Source organism: Euphorbia lathyris, chromosome 4 (genome assembly GCF_963576675.1).
Source record: "Euphorbia lathyris chromosome 4, ddEupLath1.1, whole genome shotgun sequence".
NCBI lineage: Eukaryota > Viridiplantae > Streptophyta > Magnoliopsida > Malpighiales > Euphorbiaceae > Euphorbia > Euphorbia lathyris.
In genome coordinates, this window is record NC_088913.1 from 88,393,234 (window position 1) to 88,419,286 (window position 26,053).

Here is a 26,053-nt window from a genome sequence, read left to right on the forward strand (position 1 = left end):
ATCGGTTCGGTTACTGAAAAATATATCGGTATAACCAATAACTGAACCAAACTTATTATATAAATATAAAAATGTAATTTTGTTTTTACATATATAAATAACTTATAAAATATAAAATCCAACCCTTAAAAAATATACTTTTATCTTTATATATATGAATTTTGGTCCATTAGTCTTTAATTTCTTCAATTGTAACTATTATACAAGAGCATTATTTGAAAACCAATTAAACAAAATATACAAAAATTAAATATTATGAGTTTTCGGTTATTCAATCGCTAACCGAACCGAACCAAAAATTTTCGATTAAAGAAAATTCGTTTATCAATCTTATTTCGTTCGGTTCGATTATGAAAATAGTACGAATTTCGGTTTGATTAACCGAAAGTTCGGTTCGGTTAACCAACCGAAACGATGTTCACTCCTACCTTCATGGTTTGACTTTGATGTACAGTAATAAGCCATATTTGGTAAACAATTTTTTTTTTTTTTTTTTTTTTTTTCATTTTTTCTATATTGCCTTTCAACTTTCAAGATATTCGATCGTCTTCTACTTCTCTCTCTCTCAAATTTTATTTGGTAGCTCTTCCACTATCATTAGCAATGGCTGAGAGAGGCTTTACCTACGTGGGGAAACTACTATCCAACTTGATCAAGTTAATTCCAATTGACTTCGAAAATCTGAAAAGATTTTGGGGATTTGAAGACGAACTCAACCAGCTTCAACAATCACTAGTTTCCATTGCTGACCTAGTTGAAGATGCAGAGGAGAAACAACAGACACTGGCGGATGTTAGAGGGTGGCTGAGAAATCTGAAAGAAGTAGCTTATGAAGCCGACGACTTGCTTTCTGAGTTGGCTTACGAAACTACTCGATTTCAGATTCAAAATCAGGAGGTATCTATATAATCTGATAGCTAGGTCGTCAATTAAATTTTGAATTCACGGAATATGGAACTTAGTTGTACGAATTTATAGTTTCTGAACTAAGAAAAGAGTAAAATTATTAGAAGATTCAAAACTAGGAGGTTATTTTGTTCTTAATCACAAATAGAAATTTATGGTTATTAATTATCATTCCAGGAAAACTACTATCTAAGTTATACATGCTTTTCCAACTAGGTTCATAGCTTCTCTTCAATTTCAAGAGCCATCGACAATGTCAGAAAGACTAAATTTCTTGGCCAAATGGTGCCTAAGCTTAAGAAAGTGAACCAGTCACTACAAACTATCGGGAGTGGCCTAATGGTGCATCTTGAGATAGTGAATCAGTCACTACAAACTATTCTGAGGGACGGTCTATCCCTTGGACTTAGTTCAATCCCACACAATTTGGAGAGTATAATGTTTCAAACTCCTGCTATCAACAACTCAGTTGTAGGAAGGAAAGCTGATGCAGTAAAAATTGTCAACCTGATTACTAGCTCCTGCTATCAACAACTTACGGTTGTTTCCATTATAGGAGGGGAAGGTGTAGGAAAGACGACTTTAGCTAAACTTGTGTGTCAAAGAGTCATGGCTTTAACCAGAAAACCTTTTGATGTTACAATATGGTTGTGTGTTTTTGACAACTTGAGTGTACACAAAATTTTGGGAGGAATGTTGCAATCTTTGAATGCTTCGAAGGGGGACTTAACCAGCCAGGATGCAATTCTTCAACAACTTAAGGAAGAGTTGGTGGGTAAAAAATTTCTTCTAGTTCTAGATAATGTTTGGGACGCCGATCCTAGACAGTGGGATCTTTTAAAAACTTTGTTGTCAAGAATTTGTACAAACAATGGAAATGCTATTCTTGTCATAACTTGTTTTGAAAATGTTGCATCCTCTATAGGGATTTCATCTCAGCATAGTTATCAGCTTAATTCCTTGTCTAATGATGAGTGTTGGTTCATTTTAAAGGAAAAGGCATTTAGAAATGCAACATCACCAGTCCCATCAAATTTAATTGATATAGGAAGGGAGATTGCAAAACTTTGTAGAGGAATTCCATTGATTGCAAAAGTTTCAGGAGGGATAATGGGATTTAATAGGGATGAAGAAGCATGGTCGAAAATTAGAAATAGCTACACTTGGATAGAAATGAAGAATCAGGATTATTTTGCTAAGGTCGAACAATTTTTTCATCACTTGCCCTCATATCTAAAGCCATGCCTCGTATTCTGTTCAAAGTTTCCAAAAGACTTCCTATTTAGAAAGGAAGAGTTGATATGGTTATGGATTGCTGAGGGAATTGTTGAGTCATGTGACATGGGCAACAAGTGCTTTGATGCCTTATTTGCAAGTTCCTTGTTCCAAGATGCAGAAATGGATGATTATGATGATGTCATATTATGCAAGATGAATGATCTTGTGCATGATAGTTTATTATATTTGTGCGCACCTGAAACATCCTCCATCAATTATTTATATACAGATTATCAGCATGTAGCAGATTCGATGAATGCTCTAAAGGGTGGGGCCAAGAGGTTGCGTACTCTTATCGTGGTCGGTGCTCCCAATGAAGAGATATGGAAGGTAAAAAGGTTGTGGAGTCTGTACTTAAATGTTGCTGATATGGAAGTATTGCCATCAGCAATCGGGGAAATGAATGATTTGAGATATCTCGATGTCTCAATTACTAAAACCAAAGAGTTGTCTGAGTCAATTACCAAGCTGTACAATCTTCGAACTTTGAATCTCTCAAATTCTAGCATCAAAGGGTTGCCTGAGTTCATCACCAAGCTCTTCAATCTTCAAACTTTGAATCTCTCAAATTCTAACATCAATGAGTTGCCTGAATCTATCGTTAAGCTCCATAGTCTTGAAACTTCGAATCTCTCAAATTCCAACATCAAAGAATTGCCTAAATCCATCAGCAAGCTTCACAATCTGCAAACCTTGGATGTCTCAAATTCTGACATCAAAGAGTTGCGTGATTCCATCACTGAGCTCTGCAATCTTCAAACTTTAAAATTCCTTGAATGCAAGGAACTTACCAAGCTTCCTAGAAGGAAGATTAACAATCTGATCAGTTTGAAGCACATTTCTTTTTCTTATGAGAACCCGATGCCATTCGGTTTGGGGAAGCTAAATGGTCTTGAAACATTGTTATTCTTTGTTGTGGATCCCAACTGGGGAGGTAGCATGGAAGAACTTCAATTCTTAAACAAACTAAGAGGGAACTTGAAAATAACCAGGCTTGAGGAGGTGTGTGATAAGGAAGAAGTTGCACGAGCAAATTTGCAGGGGAAAGCAGAAATACAAGGACTTGTTTTTCAATGGAGTTATGGTGCAAATCATAGAAGTTTAAGGGACGAGGAACTGCTGGAAGGCCTTCAACCTCATCCAAACATAGAAAGGATAAAGGTCAAGTATTACATGGGAGTAAAATGGCCATCATGGATGTTCAGGATGAAGAGTCCAGGTAATGGTAATTCTTTTGGTGTGATTAATAATCTGGTGGATCTCACGTTAGAATGGTGCTGCAACTGTGTACAACTCCCTTGCCTTGGAGATCTTCCTCATCTTAAATTTCTGAAGATGAATCACATGGGAAAAGTGAAGCGCATAGATAACGATTTCTATGGGATTGACATTAAAGGCAGTAGCATTGGATGCTTGAGGTTATTTCCAGCATTGCAATCATTGTCCATAAGCTGGATGGATAATTTGACTGAATGGAGCTTTCCATCTTATGGCAATAATGTTGTTGTGTTCCCTTGTCTTGAGAATTTGTCCATTCAGTCTTGTTCTAAATTGACAGGTTTCCCGATGAGTGATCTGTCTGAACTTGTGAAGCTAGAAATCAGAGATTGTGAGGAACTGAGGCTCTTAACTGATAAGCAACAGTCCTTTGCTTCTCTTACAAGTCTATCAATTGCTGGATGTTCAAAAGTAACTTATCTTCGAAATTGGCTTCAATCTGACGAGTGTTTCATGGAATTAAGTGTGACAAGATGTGAATGGATGATGTTTATTCCAGAAGATCTAGGGAAGGTAAGCTGTTTAACCTCCTTAGAGATATATTGTTGTAAAAGATTGAGATATTTTCCTGAGGGGATATTATGCAAACTCAATCGGTTGCAGAATTTAAGTATTGGTGCATTCTCAGAGGACTTGGATGATTTTCGTTATCTGAATGGAATCAAAGACCTCCCCTGCCTTGAAGTGTTAGAAATATGGGGATCTGATTTTTTTGGTCGTGAAATGTGTTCTATACCAAAACAACTTCAACACCTTACTGTCCTGAAATCATTGAAGATAATGGGATTCACAACAATGGAAGCATTGCCAGAATGGTTCACAAATCTTCAGTCCCTTCAGTACCTTTCTCTGGATGACTGTAGGCATATTGAGTTTCCATCAACAGCTGTAATCATACAACGCCTCTCCAGTTTAACGCGCCTCAGCCTTAACTGCTGTCCCATTCTTACGGAAAGTATATCTGAATGGTTGCTGTGTTTGATCAGCACAGGAATCAAAGTTGAGTTTTCACCTGTATCGAAGGTCAGAGTCCGTTTGGGATATTAGTTGGATCAATTTTTTTATTTGATTCAGTTTGGCTCCAAGATGCTCATATAATCCTCCATGAGAAGGTCATCAGGTAATTTCTTGAGATAGTAGGTACTTGTGAACTCCGCCTGTGAGGGTCACTTGGTGGCCTTTACAGCCGGTCCCAAGCCCGGACAAAGGAGGAGGGTTGCGGTAGGTTTGTGGCGGCCAGCGTAAAACTTAGCCACATCTTATGACATGAACCATAATATAAATACCGTTGGGGCGTTCCCTACTCAGCGACGCGCTGCACTTCCTAGACCCGGGTGTAGTGATAAATGTGCAAGGGTTGCTAGGTCGTCGCCCCGAAGCGGCGCGCCACCCCAGGACCCGGGGGTGGTGTCAAATATGCAAGGGTTGCGGGTAAATAAGCTAGTCCACGGTAATGGTAGGGGTAGGGGTAAGGGTAGTAGGTTACGCTTTGGGACATGGAACATAGGTTCTTTGACAGGAAGATTAGCTGAAATTGTAGATGTTATGAAGAGGAGGAGAATAAATATATTATGCCTACAAGAAACCAAGTGGGTTGGAGCCAAGGCTAGAGAGATAGCTCCTTGGGGTTATAAGCTTTGGTACTCAGGAAAGGATAAGGGTAGAAATGGAGTAGGTATTCTTATTGATAGGGAGTATATTGATGAGGTAGTAGCGGTGTCTAGGAAGAGCGATAGAATTATGAGTGTTAAGCTAGTGATAGGGGATGAGGTTGTGAATGTCATTAGTGCATATGCGCCACAAATAGGATTAGATGTGTCTATAAGACAAGCTTTTTGGGATGACTTAGAGGAAGTGGTGCAACAGGTTCCTAGGGATGAAAAAATGGTACTAGGGGGTGATCTCAATGGACACGTGGGTTCTAGGCGAGATGGGTTTGAGAGTGTTCATGGAGGGTATGGTTTTGGAGATAAGAATGAAGCAGGAAATGATATTTTGGAATTCGCATCAGCCTATGACTTGAGTATCATGAACACATGGTTTATGAAGAGAACATCCCACTTAGTGACTTATCGGAGTGGCGGTAATGCGAGCCAAATTGACTTCTTCTTAGTAAGGAGTGCTTGGAGAAAGAGTTATATTGATTGTAAGGTGATCCCTGGTGAGAGTACGACAACCCAACATAGAGTAGTGGTGCTAGATTTTCGAAGTAGGAAATGTATAAGAAAACAAACACCTCAAGTAGAGACTAAGATTAAGTGGTGGAAATTGCAAGGGGAGAATCAACAAAAATTTGTGGATGAGATGACCAAAAAAGATATTTGGACTTGCAATATGGATTCAGATATAGATTCAATATGGAATAAGATGGAGCATAGTATAAGGGAAGTAGCGAAGGAAGTTCTAGGGGAATCTAAAGGTAGCATGCCACCGGGTAAGGACACATCTTGGTGGACAGAAGAAGTACGACAAGCAGTAAAGAGTAAGAGAGAATCCTATAAACTATTGGGGAAATGTAGGAGTGACGAGAACTACGAAAAATACAAAGAGGCTAAAAGGGAAGTAAAGAAGGTCATACGAGATGCTAGAGCAAAGGTGAATCGGGATCTGTATACAAGATTGGATACGAAAGAAGGGGAAAGAGACATATATAGAATTGCTCGGATGAGAGATAGGAAGACGCGAGATCTCGGAAAAGTTAAATGTGTGAAGGATGTGGACCAGAAAGTCCTAGTTGGAGATAAGGATATCAAGGAACGATGGAGGTCCTATTTTGATGACTTATTTAATGGAGATCGCCAACAAGATGTTGGAGATATAAGTATCCATCACGATATGATAAATCATGAATGCCTGCGGAGAATTCAAAAGGGTGAAGTCAAAATGGCATTAAGTAAGATGAAGTTGAAGAAAGCAGTAGGACCTGATGGCATCCCTATTGAGATTTGGAGATGTTTGGGAGAAAGAGGAATCGAATGGTTGACGACGTTCTTCAACAAAATTTGGAGAAACAATAAGATGCCATCAGAATGGAGGAAAAGTACCTTAATCCCTTTGTATAAGAACAAAGGCGATGTCCAAGATTGTGCCAACTATCGGGGAATCAAATTAATGAGTCACACTATGAAACTTTGGGAGCGAGTGATTGAACAAAGGCTAAGGAGGACGGTGAAGATCTCGGAAAACCAGTTTGGCTTTATGCCGGGAAGATCAACTATGGAAGCCATCCATCTAATGAGACAATTAATGGAGCACTATCGAAATAAGAAGAAAGACTTGCATATGGTTTTCATTGACTTGGAGAAAGCATATGATAAGGTACCAAGGGAAGTACTTTGGTGGGCCTTGATAAGGAAAGGCATTTCGCGGAAATATATTGACATCATAAAGGACATGTATGAGGGAGTATGCACGAGTGTACGTACTAGTGTTGGGAAAACTGAAGAGTTTCCTATTACGATTGGAGTGCATCAAGGTTCCGCACTAAGCCCATTTCTTTTTGCCATCGTTATGGATGAACTAACAAGTTCACTTCAAGATGGTATACCATGGTGCATGCTGTTTGCAGATGATATTGTGTTGGTTGATGAGACGAAAGAAGGAGTGGAGATGAAGTTGGAACTATGGAGGCAAACTCTAGAATCTAGAGGCTTTAAGTTGAGTCGAAGTAAGACAGAATATTTGGAGTGTAAGTTTAGCGGCCGTAGGAGTAGGGAGGCAGGGACAATCACCCTAGATGGGAGAGTTGTTCAGGCCTCGGATTGCTTCCGGTATTTAGGATCTATTATCCAAACGGATGGAGAAGTAGATGGAGATGTTGCCCATAGGATTAAAGCTGGTTGGTCGAAGTGGAAGAGTGCTACGGGTTTCCTTTGTGATCCCGGCATGCCTAATAGATTGAAGGGAAAATTCTACCGGACGGCAATTAGACCAGCATTGTTATATGGTACGGAGTGTTGGGCAGTGAAACACTGCCACATCCATAAGATGTCGGTGGCGGAGATGCGTATGTTGAGATGGATGTGTGGTCACACGAGAAAGGACCGGGTGCGTAATGAAATAATTAGGACAAAAGTAGGGGTTACATCTATTGAGAATAAAATGAGAGAAAACCGACTAAGGTGGTTTGGCCATGTGAGACGTAGAGCGCTTGATGCGCCGGTTAGGAGAACCGAAGAGTGGCAAAGGGATGTAGTGGTGAGGGGTAGGGGAAGACCTAAGCAAACTTGGAGGAGGGTGATCGAGAGTGATATGAGTTTATTGGGAATTGAGGAAAATATGGTAGTGGATAGGACGGAGTGGAGGGAGCGAATCTGTGTCGCTGACACGACTTGATTTTCACGGTTTTATATGATGGTTCATGTTAGCCGACCCCGAATCATTTCGGGACTAAGGCTTTGTTGTTGTTGTTGTTGTTGTAGTAGGTACTTGTGAAAATTCCCAATTGCTATATGATTTCTTAAAACAATAACAATTTCTGTTCAAAGTGAGTGCTTTTCATTGAATGTTTTTTTACATTTTGGATGTTTTTCAGAAGCAAAACTTTAAATGATCAGCCATTGTATTAGATGTACTTTTTGGAGGCCGATAATGGGGATGAAGACGAAGATAATATAACAGAGAATGAGGATACTGCACTTGAGAAAAAGTAAGATGCCTCTTTTCTGTTGGAACAAAGATTTCATACGTTATAATATAAGCATTACAAAAACATGTATACATTTGTTGTAACTTGTATTATTAAGCAAATTATGATTCCTAAAAAGCTCACTTGTTTAGTTTTAATGTTTGTATGAACTAGTTATGAGATAGCGCACGGAATCTTGTGTCAATACCTATTTATTTATAGGGTTTTTTAGGTTAAGCTTTTCATCCCTTTAGGAATCCTTGTGAGTTTAGAATTCCGTATCCCTCAAGGAGTTCGAGTTCTGGGAGGAATCCTTTGTCTAGTGGGATTCTAGAAGGTTCTTTCGTATAAGGAGGTCGGAGCTCCGATCGTTGTCTTCGTTGGAACTCCTCCGCACGTGCCTTTTAGCCTCAAAGGAGCGAAACTAACATCATTCACGTGATGTCATTTTGCATGATATCGGTTAGGTTTAATGTTTTTTACATGGAAATTATATGCAATGATTATCAAACTTCTTATTATTGGGGTTGTATTTGGCAATCTTGTTGCTTTTGCTGTGAAATAGGAGAACTAGAAATTGAATAGGTTTTTCAATTACTATAGAAGAATTGATTCATCTTCATGGCGGAAGGGTTGGTTTGGGTCATTGACTGATGGTAACCACTGTTTTATAATTAATATCTTGCTTTGGAATTCATTTCTTTAAGATGCATTGCTTTGGAACGGGTTGAGGATAGGAATTTTATGCAATGCAAAATGCATGATTTTGCATTCTCTCTATCCAAATTTGATGTGCTGACTAGGGTGAACTGTTATTGAAGGCGGCGAACTAAAGCGTAATAGTTGGTTGGTCTTTTGAATTTGTTTAAATTGATCTAAAGTGTAATAAATTGGTCTCTAGAATTGCTTAAAGTGATGCTATTACATGCTTCAACTTGTCTAAAAACGATGCTTTGTCACTTAGAATTTGGAAGGTTTAATCATATCATTTTAAATCTCTAAAAACAGAAATTGATACATCCGATGTATATTCCATTAACCCCTTCTATATAGAGGCAATTTCTTATGGAGAAAAGGTAAACATAATATATGTCTATGTATCAATTTCTGTTTGTGCCATTTAGCAAAGGTTGAGAATGAAATTGTGCTGTTTTGTTCCTTATGCTCTTCTAGAAAATTGAAGCTGATTATTCTCGTTTTTTTTTTTTTTTTTTTTTTTATTATTGGAAGGCTTTGTCAAAATTTAGCCCTCATTGGTAGGTGATCTGTAAATTCCACTGTAAACCCTCATGGAGGTCTGTGGTTTGCCCTGACCTTGGGAGTGGGTAGACCTACCCTTACCTAAACTTTTTGTCAACCAAAAAAAAATTATGTAAATTTAGGCCTACTATATACATATCACCTCTAAGTCGGGTAAATTATATACGATGTATACAACCTTTAACATGTTTTAGATTTTGATATACAATCTTTATTTTTCCACACAACACTACCACTTTATGGGTGACCTATAACTAAAGTGTGCAGATCAGTCTAAGCCGTACATAGCAAAAAGACGTCATGAATCAAAAAAATGACTAAGTTTGTTTGTTCAGTCACCATTAGATTTAGAGGTTATTATAAGTAGATCTGTTCATGGATCGAGCTGGGTCGGGGCCAACACGCCTTTATCTAAAAATGCACAGTCCAAGCCCAGTCTAGCCAGCTATTATTTAGGCGGACATTGGTTGGAAAAGCAAATCTCAAACCCAACCCACATAAGTCCACCTAAAAAAAATAAATATAATTTAATAAAAAATAAATTTATAAGTAAATTTTAATATATAAATTTATTAATTAATATTAATAGATGAACTGGGTCGGATTGTGTTATGTTTATAAATTTTAAGCCCGTCCAGAAAATAGGTGGGCTTAACGTGCCTGAGCCTAAGGTCAAATATTCTTGTCCAAGTTCGGCCCATGAGATATTGGCACAAGCGTGTTTTCAAGACACGTGAACAATAATTCTATGGTGGAGCTTAAAATATTCTGAGGCTTAAATTTAATAAGCCTAAATCTAACAATGATTGGCCAGATGAAAACCATTATGGTTGGCTAATGACTGTCAAACGAATTTGACATCAGGAATATCTCACAACAAATAAGGCGCATAACATGCTCCATCGAATCCCAAACAACCACAAGGATTCAGACAGTGGCAAAGTCGGGATTCAAAGTTTGGGGGCTTCGTTAAATATAGACTTTTTCTGAATAACGACTCAAGACATTTGATTCATATTGAAAATGTGTTTATATACATATGCCAACTTAAGTGCCTTGTTGGTGTAGTAACGGTGTGCCCACTGATATGTAGTAACAGTGTACTCACTGTGTATCATTGTAACACAACATGTAATTTGAAGTTGTTTGTACTTAACCTTTTAGATGATAAAAATTTAAAATAGTGTCACGAAAAATATTCAGATGATACGAAAACAAATGTCTATCTAATGTGTCATGTGAAAGGGAAAATGGCGTAGTGTTGATGTGAACTTTGGTTTTAAGTAAAGTGTTTGTATCTGTGAGATTTAAATATTGATATTTTAACATGTTATATTTTACAATATCATTTATAAAATAAATATTTTAAACATAATTAATGTTTTAATTTAATTGGTATAAGATTCATCTAAATAATACTAATATACAAGAAGTTTCAAACAGAGTAATGGGAAGATTTATAAAAAAAATGAAATACAGAATACAGTCTATTTAAATTTTCTATTAAATATGATAAAATTAACTTTTTTTTTTTATTCTAAAATATTAGGAATAAAATTAAATGATAATTTTGGATTTGTTTTTTTAGTTGACAAAGGTGATATACCATGTTCTTCTAGCGCCTGTATATCTCGCGCTCTCTAATTTGGTTTGGTAGCTCTTCCAGTATCATTAATGGCTGATACAGGCTTTACTTACGTGGGGAAACATATATTATCCAACTTGATCAAGTTAATGCCAGTTGACTTTGAAGATCTGAAAAGATTTTGGGGATTCGAAGACGAACTCAACCAGCTTCGACAATCACTAGTTGCGCTTGCTGATATAGTGGAAGATGCAGAGGAGAAACAACACACGGTGGTGGATGCGAGATTCTGGCTACGGAATCTGAAAGAAGTAGCTTATGAAGCCGCCGACTTGCTTTCTGAGTTGGGTTATGAAACCATTCGACTTCAGATTCAAAATCAGGAGGTATCTATAATCTCATCACTATGTGGTTTTAATTTCATTGAATATGAAACTTATTTCAAATTAAATTTATTAGAAGATTCAAAATAATGGCTATTAGTTTAATCGAATGAAATTTTAATGATTTTGTTATCATAAATGGAAGTTTATGGTTATTATCATCCCAAGAAGACTAATCTCTAAATTATACATTAGGTTCATAGAGTCTCTTCAATGTCAAGAGCCATGGACTTTGTCAGAAAGGCTAAATTTCGTCTCAAAATGGCGCTTAAGCTTAAGAAAGTGAACCAGTCACTACAAAAATTTCAGATGGACAGTCTATCCCTTCAGCTTAGTTCAATCCAACACAATTTGGATAATTTGTTGTCTCAGAAAAGGTTCCTAACAGACTCAATCATTGAGAACTCATTTGTAGGAAGGAAAGCTGATGTAGCACAAATTGTCAACCTGCTTCCTAGTTCCTGCTATCAACAACTTACCCTTGTTTCCATTACGGGAACGCATGGTATAGGAAAGACGACTTTAGCTAAGCTTGTGTGTCAAAAAGTCATGGCTTTAACCAGAAAACCTTTTGATGTTAAAATATGGGTGTGTGTTGCTGCCAACTATGCTGAACACAAAGTTTTGGGAGAAATGTTGCGATCTTTGAATGCATCGATGGGGGGCCTAACCAATGAAGATGCAGTTCTTAGACAACTTAAGAAAGAGTTGGCAGGAAAAAAGTTTCTTCTAGTTCTAGATGATGTTTGGAACGACGATCATAGGTGGTGGGATCTTTTAAAAACTATGTTCTCAAGAATTTGTACGAACAATGGAAATGCTATTCTTGTCACAACTGCTTTTGAAGAAGAGGCATCTATTATGGCGACTTCATCACATCATAGTCTTCAGCTTAGTTCCTTGTCTCGTGATGAGTGTTGGTTCATTTTGAAGGAAAGAGCATTTAGAAATGTAATAACACCAGTCCCATCAAATTTAGAGGCTATAGGAAGGGAAATTGCAAATAGATGTGGAGGAGTTCCATTAATGGCAAATTTTTTAGGAGGGATAATGGGATTTGATAGGGATGAAGAAGCATGGTTGAAGATTACAGATTATTTTGTTTTGATGATACTAAGGGGCGATTTGGATTATTTGTCTATGGTCAAATTCATTTTTCTTCACTTGCCCTCATATTTACATTCATGCCTTGCATTCTGTTCAATTTTTCCAAGAGACTTCCTAATTAGAAAAGAAGACATGATTTGGTTATGGATGGCTGAGGGGATTGTTGATTCATATGACATGGGCAACAAGTGTTTTGATGCCTTACTTGCAAGTTCCTTGTTCCAAGATGCAGAAAAGGATGATTATAATGATGTCATATCATGCAAGATGCATAAGTTTCTGCATAATCGTGTATTCTATTTATGCGGGCTTGATACATTTAATAGGTAGAAGTCATCCCTAGATGAACCATTTCCCATCTACCATTTATATTTTGATGAACAAATTGCACCAGATTCGATGGATGCTCTAATGGGTGGGGCCAAGAGGTCGCGTACTATTGTCGTCGGCGGTGCTCCTAATCAAGAGATATGGAAGATGAAAAGGTTGCGGAGTCTACACATAAATGTTTCTAACATGGAAGTATTGCCATCATCAATCGTGAAAATGAAACATTTGAGATATCTTGGTGTCTCCATTTCTAAAACCAAAGAGCTGCCTGAGTCAATCACCAAGCTATACAATCTTCGAACTTTGAATCTCTCAAATTCTAGCATCAAAGAATTGCCTGAATTCACCACTACGCTCTTCAATCTTCAAACTTTGAATCTCTCAAATTCTAACATCAACAAGTTGCCTGAATCCATCAGCAAGCTCCACAGTCTTCAAACTTTGAATGTGTCAAATTCCAACATCAAAGAATTGCCTGAATCAATCACTAAGCTCCACAGTCTTCAAACTTTGGATGTCTCAAATTCTAACATCAAAGAGTTGCCTGAATCCATCACCGAGCTCCGCAATCTTCAAACTTTGAAATTCCTTGAATGTAAGGAACTTACCAAGCTTCCTAGAAAGAAGATTAACAATCTGGTCAGTTTAAAGCATATTGCTTTTTCTTATGAGCACCAGATGCCATTTGGTTTGGGGAAGCTAAATGGTCTTGAAACATTGCTATTATTTGTTGTGGGTCCTAACTGGGGAGGTAGTATTGAAGAACTTGAGTGCTTAAACAAACTAAGTGGGGACTTGAAAATAACCAGGCTTGAGGAGGTGGGTAATAAGAAAGAAGTTGAGAGAGCAAATTTGCAGGGGAAAGCCGAAATACAAGGGCTTAGTTTTGAATGGAGTTATGGAGCAAATGATAGAAGCTCAATGGATGAGGAACTGCTGGAAGGCCTTGAACCTCATCCAAACATAGAAAGAATAAAGATCAAGTATTACATGGGAGAAAAATGGCCATCGTGGATGTTGAGGATGAAGAGTCCAGGTGATGGTGATTCTTTTGTAGTAATTAACAATTTGGTGGATCTTAGGTTGGAACGGTGCTGCAATTGTGTACAACTTCCTCGTCTTGGAGATCTTCCTCATCTTAAATTTCTTAAGATGAATCACATGAGAAAAGTGGAGCGCATAGGTAATGAGTTCTATGGGATTGACAGTGAAGGCAGTAGCATTGGATGCTTAAGGTTGTTTCCAGCATTGATATCATTGTCCATATGTTGTTGATACGTTGGTAAGGAAGATTTTGTATGATAAAACATTCATTATAGAAACATGCGATCAAATGTTTAGAAAACATATATGTGAATCAGGTATCATTATGGTTCTTTCACTTGTTTGCAGTAAATTATAAAATGTGAACAACTGTTTGCCAAACAATTACATGGAATGTTTTCATATACTCTCACGTGCAAAAAAATTCTTATGTTTGATGTAATTAGTCTGACATGTTGGAGTGAAGTGTTAAATATAATCAGTTGTTTGTGAGTTCTTGCACTTGAATGTAAAACTCTTATTTGAATTCCTGTATTTTCATACTCAATTACTAGAAAAATCAGCGTATCCGACTTGTGCAAATCCAAAGTTCCTAGGAGGAGTCCTTTCTTGGTCTACAAATCCAAAGGTAACCTAACACCTTCTTTATTCCTTCATTTTGTTTTGCTTAAAAGCTTAGCCTTGTTTGGGTCAATCAATTCCAGACCTTTCTGTGAGGCAGATTATTGAGAAACAAAGAGAAACGGTGCTCTGCTGTGACAATGTACTCGAAAAGGGCGCTTTTGTTCGAGTTAAACCAGAGAGTTTCTGAACCAAAAGTTGCCAAGGTAATTGTGTGCAACCGATTTTGTTAGAGCTTGTTCTTTATTTATAGTTTATTTGAGATTGAGATTTTGTTTTGATTTTTTATGCTATGGTTGACTTGTGGGAAAGTGATGGTAATTGTGCAAATTTTAGCTTGTTTGGTTATCTTGATATGGTGAACATTAATTCTCAAAACAAAGCTAGGAAGGTCGTCAATTATTTCTACTAGTCTAAGTTCCAAGTTCTATAGATTGTCGATAAATTGCTTCTATGAGTTTACTTCTCTAAAATTGATGAACTGTGTTCTTTGTGCTTCAATTTAGGATTCATTGGGACCTCAGCCTGTTCCATTAACTGTTCCTGCATAAAATCTATCAAAGTGCTTCATTTTGTATTGAATTATGTAAAGTCTAAGAGAAGAGAGGATTGATCCCTCCTGCCAAAAGTTCATTTATTTATGTTATTATTTCAGTGTGCTGTTAATCCGAGCAGAGAGGTTACTTTGTTGATTTACTTCAGAACCTGAGTGATGAGTAATTGATTATGATTCTGTATTGGAGATTAATGCATAAACCACAAGAGTCCGTTTGGGATATTAGTGGAATGAATATGAATTTGCTATATATTGTTTTTGTTTGAGTTATTATTGAGATAAGCATGCTAAGTCATTGGAGATAAAATTAGAACAAAATGGAAGGGAGGAGTGTCAAGTAAGAGGACCCGATAAAGTTCTGCCGCGATTAGCTAATGAGTCTACCACCCTGTTACTCTTCCCAGAAAAGTGTGAAACCACCATCCTCATTTGACTGACAAGGCTAAGACAATCTTGCCTAAACTGTCAAGGGATCCGAGTAGACTTCTTAGGTAAAAGATTGACGACAACTAGAATCAGCTTCCACCCAATACATCTCCAGCCTTTGGACTAGGCAATATGAATGGCATAAATGACCCCTTGCAATTCAAAAGGACAACAAGGAGAAAGCGGGATGGCAAGGCACCATGAGCAAAACCCCAACGATTCCTAAATATTCCACCAGCCCCTGCACCCCCAAAGTCGTCTGTCACCGAGCCGTCAGTATTAACCTTGATCCGATCGGGGAGAAGGGGGGGCCATATGACTTCCACAATTCGTGAAGCCAGAGATAAACGTTGGGTAAAGATAGTTGTGATGGAAAAAATTATGAGTATCAATAGCTGTGATTCCTTTACTTCCAAATTGTACCTCACGGACCGAGCTCCATAAATCCCGTAGCAGCAGATGAAAATTAGGATCGATCGAGTAAAAAATTGTTCTATTTTGGGTTAAGACATGAGCAATTTGAATTAGACTTAAAATAGATTGACATTCTGAACTTATAAAGTGTCTCGTTAACTTTCTGAACTTACAAAGTATCTCGTTAGTTTTCTGTACTTGTTTAAAGTAACATAATTAACCATTAAGTACACGTGGCAGAACAAGATTAAATTTGGACAAATTGAAATATATATCACTTTAAGTAAGTTCAGAGCCGAATAGATCAATGTAAGCAAATTAAGGAGGTCAATATATAACTTTAAAGAAATTCCAAGGTCTAATACACCATTTTAAGCAAATCCGCAGGCCTAATGAAATATTTTGTAAAATCAGAAAATCAATAGATTTTTTTAAGACAAGTTTAGAGACCTAACGATGTATTAAGCTTTTTATTATTTTAATTACGCAAAAATAGTCTTCAGGCCCTGATCTTTCTTTTTTTAATTCATAAAGCCCTTGATCATTTATTTGATCAGAATAAATATTTGATCATTTATCTTTTTGTCTCGTTAAGTCTATGCTTATCAAACTAGTTAGTTGTAAAAATTTAATTCAGTTCATTTCATTTTTGTCGGATATTAGTTTGAAGTGGACCTTTAACTATGAGTTTGAACTTTTAATTGAATTGGTTGGTGATAATTTTTATTTGAAATAATATATTTACATAAAAGATATTTAATGAAAAAAAGAATGAAATATCATAATGCTTTTTGCCTCTTAATTATGCATGCTCTTTAGTTTAGAATAATTTAATTGGCTGTGTAAAAGTTACAAAAGTAGAAAAAAGGAAAGTAATGAGTTAGCAGTTAGCATTGGATTCTTCCAAAAAGAAAAGAAAAGCAGTTAGCATTGGATACCTTCATCTTCTTCGAATAACACTAATCTCTTTTCTGGATATTGGATCATCTTCTACCCTCTCATCTCTTAAATTTGCTCTTCCACTATCAATATTAATGGCTGAGAGAGGCTATGTGTACGTGGGGAAACTACTATCCAACCTGATCAATTTAATTCCGGTAGACTTTGAAGATTTGAAAAGATTTTGGGGATTTGAAGACCAACTCAACCAGCTTCGACAATTACTAGTTGCAATTGCTGATCTAGTGGAAGGTGCAGAGCAGAAACAAGAGACTGTGGTGTATGCCAGACGGTGGCTGAGAAATCTGAAAGAAGCTGCTTATGAAGCTGACAACTTGCTTTCTGAGTTGGCTTATGAAACTACTCGACTTCAGATTCGAAATCAGGAGGTATCCATCTATAATCTTATAGCTAGGTCGTTAATTTAATTTTAATCCCACTGAATATGAAACTTATATCTACTAATTTATAGTTTCTGAACTGAGAAAGAGTAAATTTGTTAGAAGATCCAAAATAATGAAGTGTATTGTTATTACAAATTAAATCTCAATGATCTTGTTATCGCAAATTGAAATGAAATGTATTGTTATTATCATCCCAAGAAGACTTATCTCTGAACTAAACATGTTTTTCTAACCAGGTTAATAGTTTCTCTTCAACTTCAAGAGCCATCAACGATGCACGAAAGGCTAAATTTCGTAGCCAAATGGTGCCTAAGCTTAATAAAGTGAACCAGTCACTACAAAACATTCAGAGGATATGTCTATCCCTTCAACTTAGTTCAATCCAACACAATTTGGAGGATAGTTTGTCTCAGACTAGGTTGCCAACAGACTCAATCTTTGACAACTCAGTTGTAGGAAGGAAAGCTGATGTAGCAGAAATTGTCAACCTGCTGACTAGCTCTTACAATGAACAACTTACCGTTGTTTCCATTGTAGGTATGGGTGGTATAGGAAAGACGACTTTAGCTAAACTTGTGTGTCAAAAAGTAATGGCTTTAACTAGAAAACCTTTTGATTTTACAATATGGGTGTGTTCTGACAACTTCAGTGAACACAAAATGTTGGGAGAAATATTGCGATCTTTGAATGCATCGATGCAGGGCTTAACCAACAAAGATGCAATTCTTAGCCAACTTAAGAAAGAGTTGGTCAGTAAAAAATTTCTTCTGGTTTTAGATGATGTTTGGAACAAGGATCATAGCCAGTGGGATCTTCTAAAAGCATTGTTGTCAAGAATTTGTAGAAACAATGGAAATGCTATTCTTGTCACAACTCGTAAGGAGGAAGTGGCATCCGTTATGGGGACTTCATCTCAACGTATTTATCGGCTTAATTCTTTGTCTAATGATGAGTGTTGGTTCATTTTGAAGGAAAGGGCATTTGGAAAGGTAACAAAACCAGTCCCATCAATTTTAGAGGTTATAGGAAGGGATATTGCAAAAAAATGTACTGGAATCCCATTGATTGCAAAAGTTTTAGGAGGGATAATGGGATTTGATAGGGATGAAGAAACTTGGTTGAAAATTAGAGATGCTATCCTTTTGAAAGAAGGGGATGTTTTGATAGCTATGTTCGAACGAATTCTTCATCACTTGCCTTCATATTTAAAGCCATGGTTTGCATTCTGTTCAACTTTTCCAAAAGGCTTCTTAATTAGAAAGGAAGAGTTGATTTGGTTATGGATGGCTGAGGGGATTGTTGAGTCATTTGACATGGGCAGCAAATGCTTTGATGCCTTACTTGCAACTTCCGTGTTCCAAGATGAAGAAAGGGATGCTTATGGCGATATCATACTATGCAAGATGCACAATCTTGTCCACGATCCATTGCTTGTGTCCAGATCTGAAACATCTTCCATCTATCATTTATATGTAGATGATCAAGTTGTACCATATTTGGGGGATACTCTAAGGATTGGGGCCAAGAAGTTGCGCACTATACTCGTAGGCGGTGTTCCCAATCAGAAGATATGGACGATGGAAAGGTTGCGGAGTCTGCACTTAAATGTTTCTGATATGGAAGTATTGCCATCATCCATTGGGAAAATGAAACATTTGAGATATCTTGATGTCTCAATTTCTAAAACCAAAGAGCTGCCCGAGTCAATCACGAAGCTATATAATCTTCAAACTTTGAATCTCTCAAATTCCAGCATCACAGAATTGCCTGAATTCATCACCAAGCTCTTCAATCTTCAAACTTTGAATCTCTCAAATTCTAGCATCAAAAAGTTGCCTGAATCCATCAGCAAGCTCCACAGTCTTCAAACTTTGAATGTCTCAAGTTCCAACATCAAAGAATTGCCTGAATCCATCAACAAGCTACACAATCTTCAAACTTTGGATGTCTCAGATTCTAACATAAAAGAGTTGCCTGAATCCATCTCCGAGCTCTGCAATCTTCAGACTTTGAAATTCCTTGAATGCAAGGAACTTACCAAGCTTCCTAGAAACAAGATTAACAATCTGTTCAGTTTAAAGCATATTGCTTTTTCTTATGAGCACCAGATGCCACTTGGTTTGGGGAAGCTAAGTGGTTTGCAAACATTGTTATTCTTTGTTGTGGGTCGTGACTGGGGAGGTAACATTGAAGAACTTCAATACTTAAACAAACTAAGAGGGAACTTGAAAATTACTAGGCTTGAGGAGGTGGGTGATAAGGAAGAAGTGGAGCGAGCAAATTTGCAGCAGAAAGCAAGAATACAAGGACTTTGTTTTGAATGGACCTATGGATCAAATGATAGAAGCTCAAGGGACGAGGAACTGCTGGAAGGCCTTCAACCTCATCCAAACATCGAAAGAATAAAGATCAAGTATTACATGGGAGAAAAATGGCCATCGTGGATGTTGAGGATGAAGAGTCCAGGTGTTGGTGATTCTTTTATAGTAATTAATAATTTGGTGGATCTTTGCTTAGAACGGTGCTGCAACTGTGTACAACTCCCTCGACTTGGAGATCTTCCCCATCTTAAATTTCTTAAGATGAATCACATGGGAAAAGTGAAGCGTATCGATAATGATTTTTATGGAATTGACAGTGAAGGCATTAGCAATGAGTGCTTGAGGTTGTTTCCAGCATTGAAATCATTGTCTATGAGACGGATGGATAATTTGACTGAATGGAGCTCTCCATCGGATGGTAATAGGGTGGTTGTGTTTCCTTGTCTCGAACATTTGTCCATTCAGTCTTGTTCTAAATTGACAGGTTTTCCGATGAGTGATTTGTCTGAACTTGTGAAGCTAGAAATCAGAGATTGTGAGGAACTGAGGCTCTTAACCAGTAGGCAGCAGACCTTTGCATTTCTTACAAGTCTCTCAATTGTTGGGTGTTCAAAATTAACTTATCTTCGAAATTGGCTTTTATCTGATTTGTGTTTCATGGAATTGAGTGTAAAAAGATGTGAATGGCTAACGTTTATTCCAGAAGATTTCGGGAAGGTAAGCTGTTTAACCTCCTTAGAGATATATTGTTGTAAAAGATTGAGATATTTTCGGGAGGAGATATTATGCAAACTCACTCGGTTGCAGAATTTAAGTATTGGTGCCTTTTCAGAGGAGTTGGATGATTTCTGCTATTTAGATGGAATAAAAAACCTTCCATGCCTGGAGGAGTTAGAAATATGGGGATCTGATTTTTTCGGTCGTGAAATGAGTTGTCTACCAAGTCAACTTCAACACCTCACAGTCCTGAAATCATTGAAGATAATGGGATTCACAACAATGGAAACATTCCCAGAATGGTTGACAAATCTTCAGTCTCTTCAGTCCCTTTCTCTGGATTACTGTAGGCTTCTTGGGTCTTCATCAACAGCTACAGTCATACAACGCCTCTGCAATTTAACACATCTCAACATTAACTGCTGCCCCATTCTTGAGGAAAGTAAATCTGAATGGTTACAGTCTTTGGACACCACAAGAATCAAAGTTGAGTTTTCACATGTCTCGAATGTCAGAGTCCGTTTGGGATATTAGTTTGATGAATTTGATTATGTTTGGCAGTCCTTGTTTAAGTCTTTCGAATATAATTATAGGAATAGATATTTGTTGTTGATAGTTTGATAATAAGAAAAATTTTGTATGATAAAACATTCTTCTTCATATTCATTATAGAAAGATGTGATTAAATGTCCAGAAAACATATATGTGGATCAGATATTATTATGGTTCTTTCACTTGTTTGCAGTGAACTATAAAATATGAACAATTGTTTGCCAAACAATTTGATGGAATGTTTTCATATACACACAAATTCAGTCTGATATGTTTTTCTTCTAAGTATTGGCCATACTTTTAGTTCATCTTCTTCAATTCAATTCAATTCAGTCTCGAGGGCGAGCCATGGCGCAACGGTAAACGTTGTTGTCGTGTGAGCAAGAGGTCACGGGTTCGAGTCTTAGGAGAGGCCTCTTGCCAAATAAATTGGCAGGGGAAGGCTTGCCCCCAGCACACCCTTGTGGTGGGACCCCTCTCCGGACCTCGCTCAGCGGGGACGCGTAGTGCGACCGGGCCACCCTTTTTAGTCTGATATGTTGCTACACACTGATGTGAATTGCATCGAGAGTTAGAAGCTTAAGGAAGAAATTTAGATGAGATTGCATTATTTGTATACTTTAATCACTGATATAGAATTATTTGAATCCTTTACATTATAGTAAACAGCTCCGTTTTTGAAATTCCATATTTATTTTCCTTCAACTATTCATTTGCTGGCCCTTTTTAAATATGGCTTCTTAAAGGTAGCAATTGCTTTATTGGAAGTTCTAATAACTATGTTCTATTGCTTGCTATATTAAATTCAATTAGAATTAGATTAGGTAATGGCTATACATTGAAGTATAGAGTTTGATCAGTTTATCGTTATCGTCGAGTATCAACAAATGATCATGCGATTTAGGATTCTTGAGAGACATTAAGAAGTGTTCTAGTTACAATATATGTTTTAATTGCGGTTATTTGTTATATCTTATCATTTTTGTTTGTTTGTTTGTTTACTCTCGTGCTCATGATTGCATATAGCTTTTGAGCTGATAGAGCATCTGCAGACGGACAATGGGCGAAACTAATATTAACATATAGTTAGACTGGTGACTGTAAAAGCTTTTGGTTTTATTGACATATCTCTTAATGATACATATAGTTAGGTTCGTTTTCATTGGAGAGTTTAGGTTTTCTTAGAACCTAAATTGAAAAACATATAGAGATCTATCTTAAATATACAAGACTCATAATATGATCGCCAAAATGAAATTGTGGTGTTTTAAGGCGAAAATACGGGGATCCTCCGCAGCTCTCAAGATCAGTTAGTATGTACTGGAAACAGTTGCATTATCTTATCTTATAAGCACTCATTTGTTTGAAACATTTTTCAATCTTTGGTTTACTATTATCAAAAACCAGTAAACAGAAAAAAAGAATTAGTTGCACTTAGGAGAGAAGCCTTTGTATGATTTTGTAGGATTATTTTAGTAATTTCAGCTGCAATTTTGTATTAATGATATATGTTGATAATAATAACTTCTTATGTCTTATTGTTGATAATAATAACTTTTACGTGTTTGCCTCTAATTTCTTATTTCTTATGTTGATAATAATTTCTTATGTCTTATTGCAAAATAGTCATTTTGCAGTGATGTTGAATTTAGGACATTGCTACGTATGCTTTTGATTGCTCGGCATTTGCCACAACTATATATATGCACGGTTTAGAACTAAGGACCGCTTAGCTTCTGATTTTTTCCGATTAGTTCCTCTAGATGTTGTTTTGGTCCTTAGGCATATTTTTATCCACTTGAACCGTCTAAAGCAGACCATCTAAACCGTTAGCTGCTGTTTTAGCGATGATGAATAAAAACATTTTTTTATTTTTTATCGTTAATTTAATTTTACGTGTTTGTACACTTTTAAAAATATATGTAACAAATATACACATGTTTCTATATTAAATAATTTTAATGTTTCCGACTTATAATCATCTATTTTCGGGGTTCGGGTTGTCACATATTAATTATTTTCATAATTTTAATTATTGTTGTTCGGGTTCATGATTTTGGAGAAAGAATTTTCAGTTTTTGATCAAAATTATGAAAAAAGGGGTGGTAAATAGCAACCCACTTAATGAAAAAGAGTACATTGGAGAAACTGTTTCGGAGTAGAATATGTTTCCACTTTTCGAGACAAAGATGGGGACTGGATGATGCTCGGAGATGTGCCTGGAAGTGAGTTTTACACAATTGTCCGTTCAAATTTTCTTTTTAATTGAGTTTTCAGTTTGTTAATAGTATATTTATTGTAATTTTGTGCAGAATGTTTGTTGAATCGTGTAAACGATTACTGTTGATGAAAAACTCCTACGCAGCCAGTGGTTGCGCACGTGCAGGTGTAGGTGCAGGTGTGAGGATATGTTCAACATGCTCGAGCTAAGAGTGAACAAAAACAGTTATTGAGCAGAAATTGCTTTTTACAGGTTTCATTAATTGGATACTGCAATTACTTTTTCCTTTTTTCTTTTTTGGGATTAATTTTGTCCCCAGTTTTCAGCTATAGATTATTATCCTTTTGTTTGAAAGGAACACAGAAATTTACATATATTACCCCACTCTTTTTAATTAGTTAGTAATACAAAGATGAGAGAGAGAGAGAGAGAGAAAAAAAAAAAAAAAAAAAAAAAAAAAAAAAAAAAAAAAAAAAGATGGTGTAATTGATTTTTATTTTTTATTTTGGGTTTTTTTTATGATAATTAAATAATAAGGGAGTTTAATTTATAAAATAAATAAATATAAGGACAAAATTAACTCTTTTCTTTTTTATTTTTAAAACCGTTAATCAATTTGGTATGTGTTTGCTAACGGAATGAACCTCAAGGTACCATTTTGCAAACTTTTAAACCACATGAGTGTTATTCGAAAACAAATATAACCATAAGGTTTATTTTTGTAGTTTTCCCAATTTTTCATTACATCCAATTTATAAATATTTGAAAGAAGTTAAAGTGTTAAATTTTTTTTTTTTAAAAATCCTTAAAATATTGTTTGAATAATAATATTAAAAGAATAGTTGAATAGAAATCATGAGTTATTTTCTTAACTATAAATTATAATATTGCCACTCCTAGCCGTAGGGTGAAATTGGTTATAATTTATAAGAGTTCAGATGTAAAAATACCCAACATTTTAGGTCAGGAACAATTTTATCTCTAATGTTTAAAATGGTATAATTTCTCTAACGTTTGTAGCCAAGAGTAATTTTACTTCTAAAGTTGATAATTTGGATCAATTTGAGAAATAATTCATCAAGCTGTTTACTCAGTCATTAATCTTATTATCTACACTTCACACGTGTGTCATTTTATCAGTAACAAATCGCAAATATATGTAGGAATGCGAAAAAAATAAAAAAAATATACTGTCTTTTGTACGAATTAGATAAAAAAAATCAAAAAATCAAAAAATTTATGGAATTTATAAATATTAATCTTTATTCTATTATTAAATTATAAAAAACATGAAATCTTTTTTTTAGAACAAATTGATATGCAATTTGTGTAAAATAAGAAACAAAAATATTTGTATTTTATAATAGTGTTTGAAATCGACCAAAATTATTGATATTATGGATAAAGTTGCTCTTGACTATAAATGTTAGAGGTAAAATTGTACCATTTTAAACAGTAGGGATAAAATTGCTCATGACCTAAAACATTAAGGGTAAGAGCATCTCTAACAGCCTCTTAAATTGACTCTTAAGTTAAAATTTGAGGAGAGAGAATGAAAAATCAGCTCCAACAGTCTCTTGGTGGTTCCTTAAATTACTAAGAGCCGCTCCATCCTCTCTATTAATAGAGAGTTTCTCTCCACCTCTTAATGCCTCTTAATTCATTTTTTATTAATAATTTAGTATTGTGGACTCTCTCTCCTCACACTATTAGTAAATATATCAACAATTAATAATTTTAATGATAAAATAATAAATAAGAAGTGAATATAAGAAGTATTGTTGGAGATGATATGTCTTAGAGCATTTCCAACAGCCTATTAAGTTGACTCTTAAGTTAAAATTTGAGGAGGGAGAATGAAAATTCAGCTTCAACAGCCTCTTAGTGGCTCCTCAAATTACTAAGAGCCTATTCATCCTCTCTATTAATAGAGAATCTCTCTCCACCTCTTAGTATCTCTTAATTCATTTTATATTAATAATTTAGGGTAAACTTCAAATAAAACCCTTGTGGTTTCACTAAAATTTTCAAATAAAGGATTGTGGTTTACTTTTTGTCAAAACGAGGATTGAGGTTTTCAACTTTAGCAAAATAAGGACTTTTTTTATTGATACTATTAAAATCACCATTGACGACTTCAAAAATGACATATTTTAAGAACTACTAATATTCTAAACAACTTTAATTCTTCAACTTTTTTATTTTGAGATTGTTTAGATGATGTTTGGTAAAGAGAGAGAAAGTTTTAAAAAAGATGATTTTCGAAAATCGAAAATGTAGTTCCATAAAAAATATGACATTGAACAACTTTAATTCTTGAAAACTTTCATTTTCAGGTCGTTAAAGATGGTTTTAATAGCATTAATCCAAGTGCGAAACCTCAATCCTCGTTTTGACAAAAAGTAAACCACAGTCCTTTATTTGAAAATTAGTGAAACCACAGGGGTTTTATTTGAAATTTACCCAATAATTTATTATTGAGGAGTCTCTCTCCTCACACTGTTGGTAAATATAACAACAATTAATAATTTTAATGATAAAATAATAAATAAGGAGTGAATATAGGGAGTATTGTTGGAGATGAAATGTCTTAGTCACTCTTAAATCACTAAGAGTCCATTATTTATATTACTTTTAGAGAATGCACTAAGAGTCTCTTGGAGATGCTCTTAGTTACTCTTAAATCAGTAAGAGTTAATTATTTATATTATTTTTAGAGAGTCTACTAAGAGTCTTGGAGATGCTCAGATTTTAAATATTAGAGAAATAAAAAAAATAAAAAAAAATTGGATAAGTTTGACAAAAATATATGTGTTTTGTTATAGTGTTTGAAATTGACCCAATTATCAATGTTGGCGTAAACTTGTTCTTGACTACCAATGTTAAAGGTAAAATTGCACCATTTTAAATGTTAGTGGTAAAATTACTCATTACCTAAAACGTTAAGGGTATTTTTGCACATCATCCAATTTATAAAGTGTAATTAATAAATAGATTTTAAATATTGGAGAAATAAAAAAATAAGAAAAAGAAAATTGGATAAGTTTGACAGATGAGGTTGAGGTGTCACTATGTTCTTACGCC

General features: G+C 35.7%; 3 protein-coding genes across 4 annotated transcripts; all 3 read left to right on the forward strand.

Moving 5' to 3' along the window:
- Positions 1 to 603: 603 nt before the first annotated feature.
- On the forward strand, positions 604 to 11,179 carry LOC136227289 (putative disease resistance protein RGA3). Its single transcript, XM_066015937.1, has 4 exons — positions 604 to 897; positions 1,123 to 3,975; positions 4,066 to 4,582; positions 7,997 to 11,179. Exons 1-3 carry the CDS (start codon positions 604 to 606, stop codon positions 4,507 to 4,509), a joined length of 3,591 nt encoding a protein of 1,196 aa, XP_065872009.1. The 3' UTR covers positions 4,510 to 4,582; positions 7,997 to 11,179.
- Positions 11,180 to 12,675: 1,496 nt separating this feature from the next.
- Positions 12,676 to 15,225, forward strand: LOC136226663 (putative disease resistance protein RGA4). Of its 2 annotated transcripts, XM_066015280.1 has the most exons (3): positions 12,676 to 14,036; positions 14,353 to 14,426; positions 14,520 to 15,225. In XM_066015280.1, the coding sequence occupies exon 1, from the start codon at positions 12,824 to 12,826 to the stop codon at positions 14,027 to 14,029; it is 1,206 nt and encodes a 401-aa protein (XP_065871352.1). In that variant the 5' UTR covers positions 12,676 to 12,823; the 3' UTR covers positions 14,030 to 14,036; positions 14,353 to 14,426; positions 14,520 to 15,225. The 2 variants fall into 2 exon arrangements, with proteins under 2 accessions (XP_065871352.1, XP_065871351.1); XM_066015279.1 differs by having other exon boundaries at positions 12,676 to 14,426.
- Positions 15,226 to 16,699: 1,474 nt separating this feature from the next.
- On the forward strand, positions 16,700 to 21,475 carry LOC136226662 (putative disease resistance protein RGA3). Its single transcript, XM_066015277.1, has 2 exons — positions 16,700 to 17,143; positions 17,395 to 21,475. Exons 1-2 carry the CDS (start codon positions 16,850 to 16,852, stop codon positions 20,728 to 20,730), a joined length of 3,630 nt encoding a protein of 1,209 aa, XP_065871349.1. The 5' UTR covers positions 16,700 to 16,849; the 3' UTR covers positions 20,731 to 21,475.
- Positions 21,476 to 26,053: the final 4,578 nt, after the last annotated feature.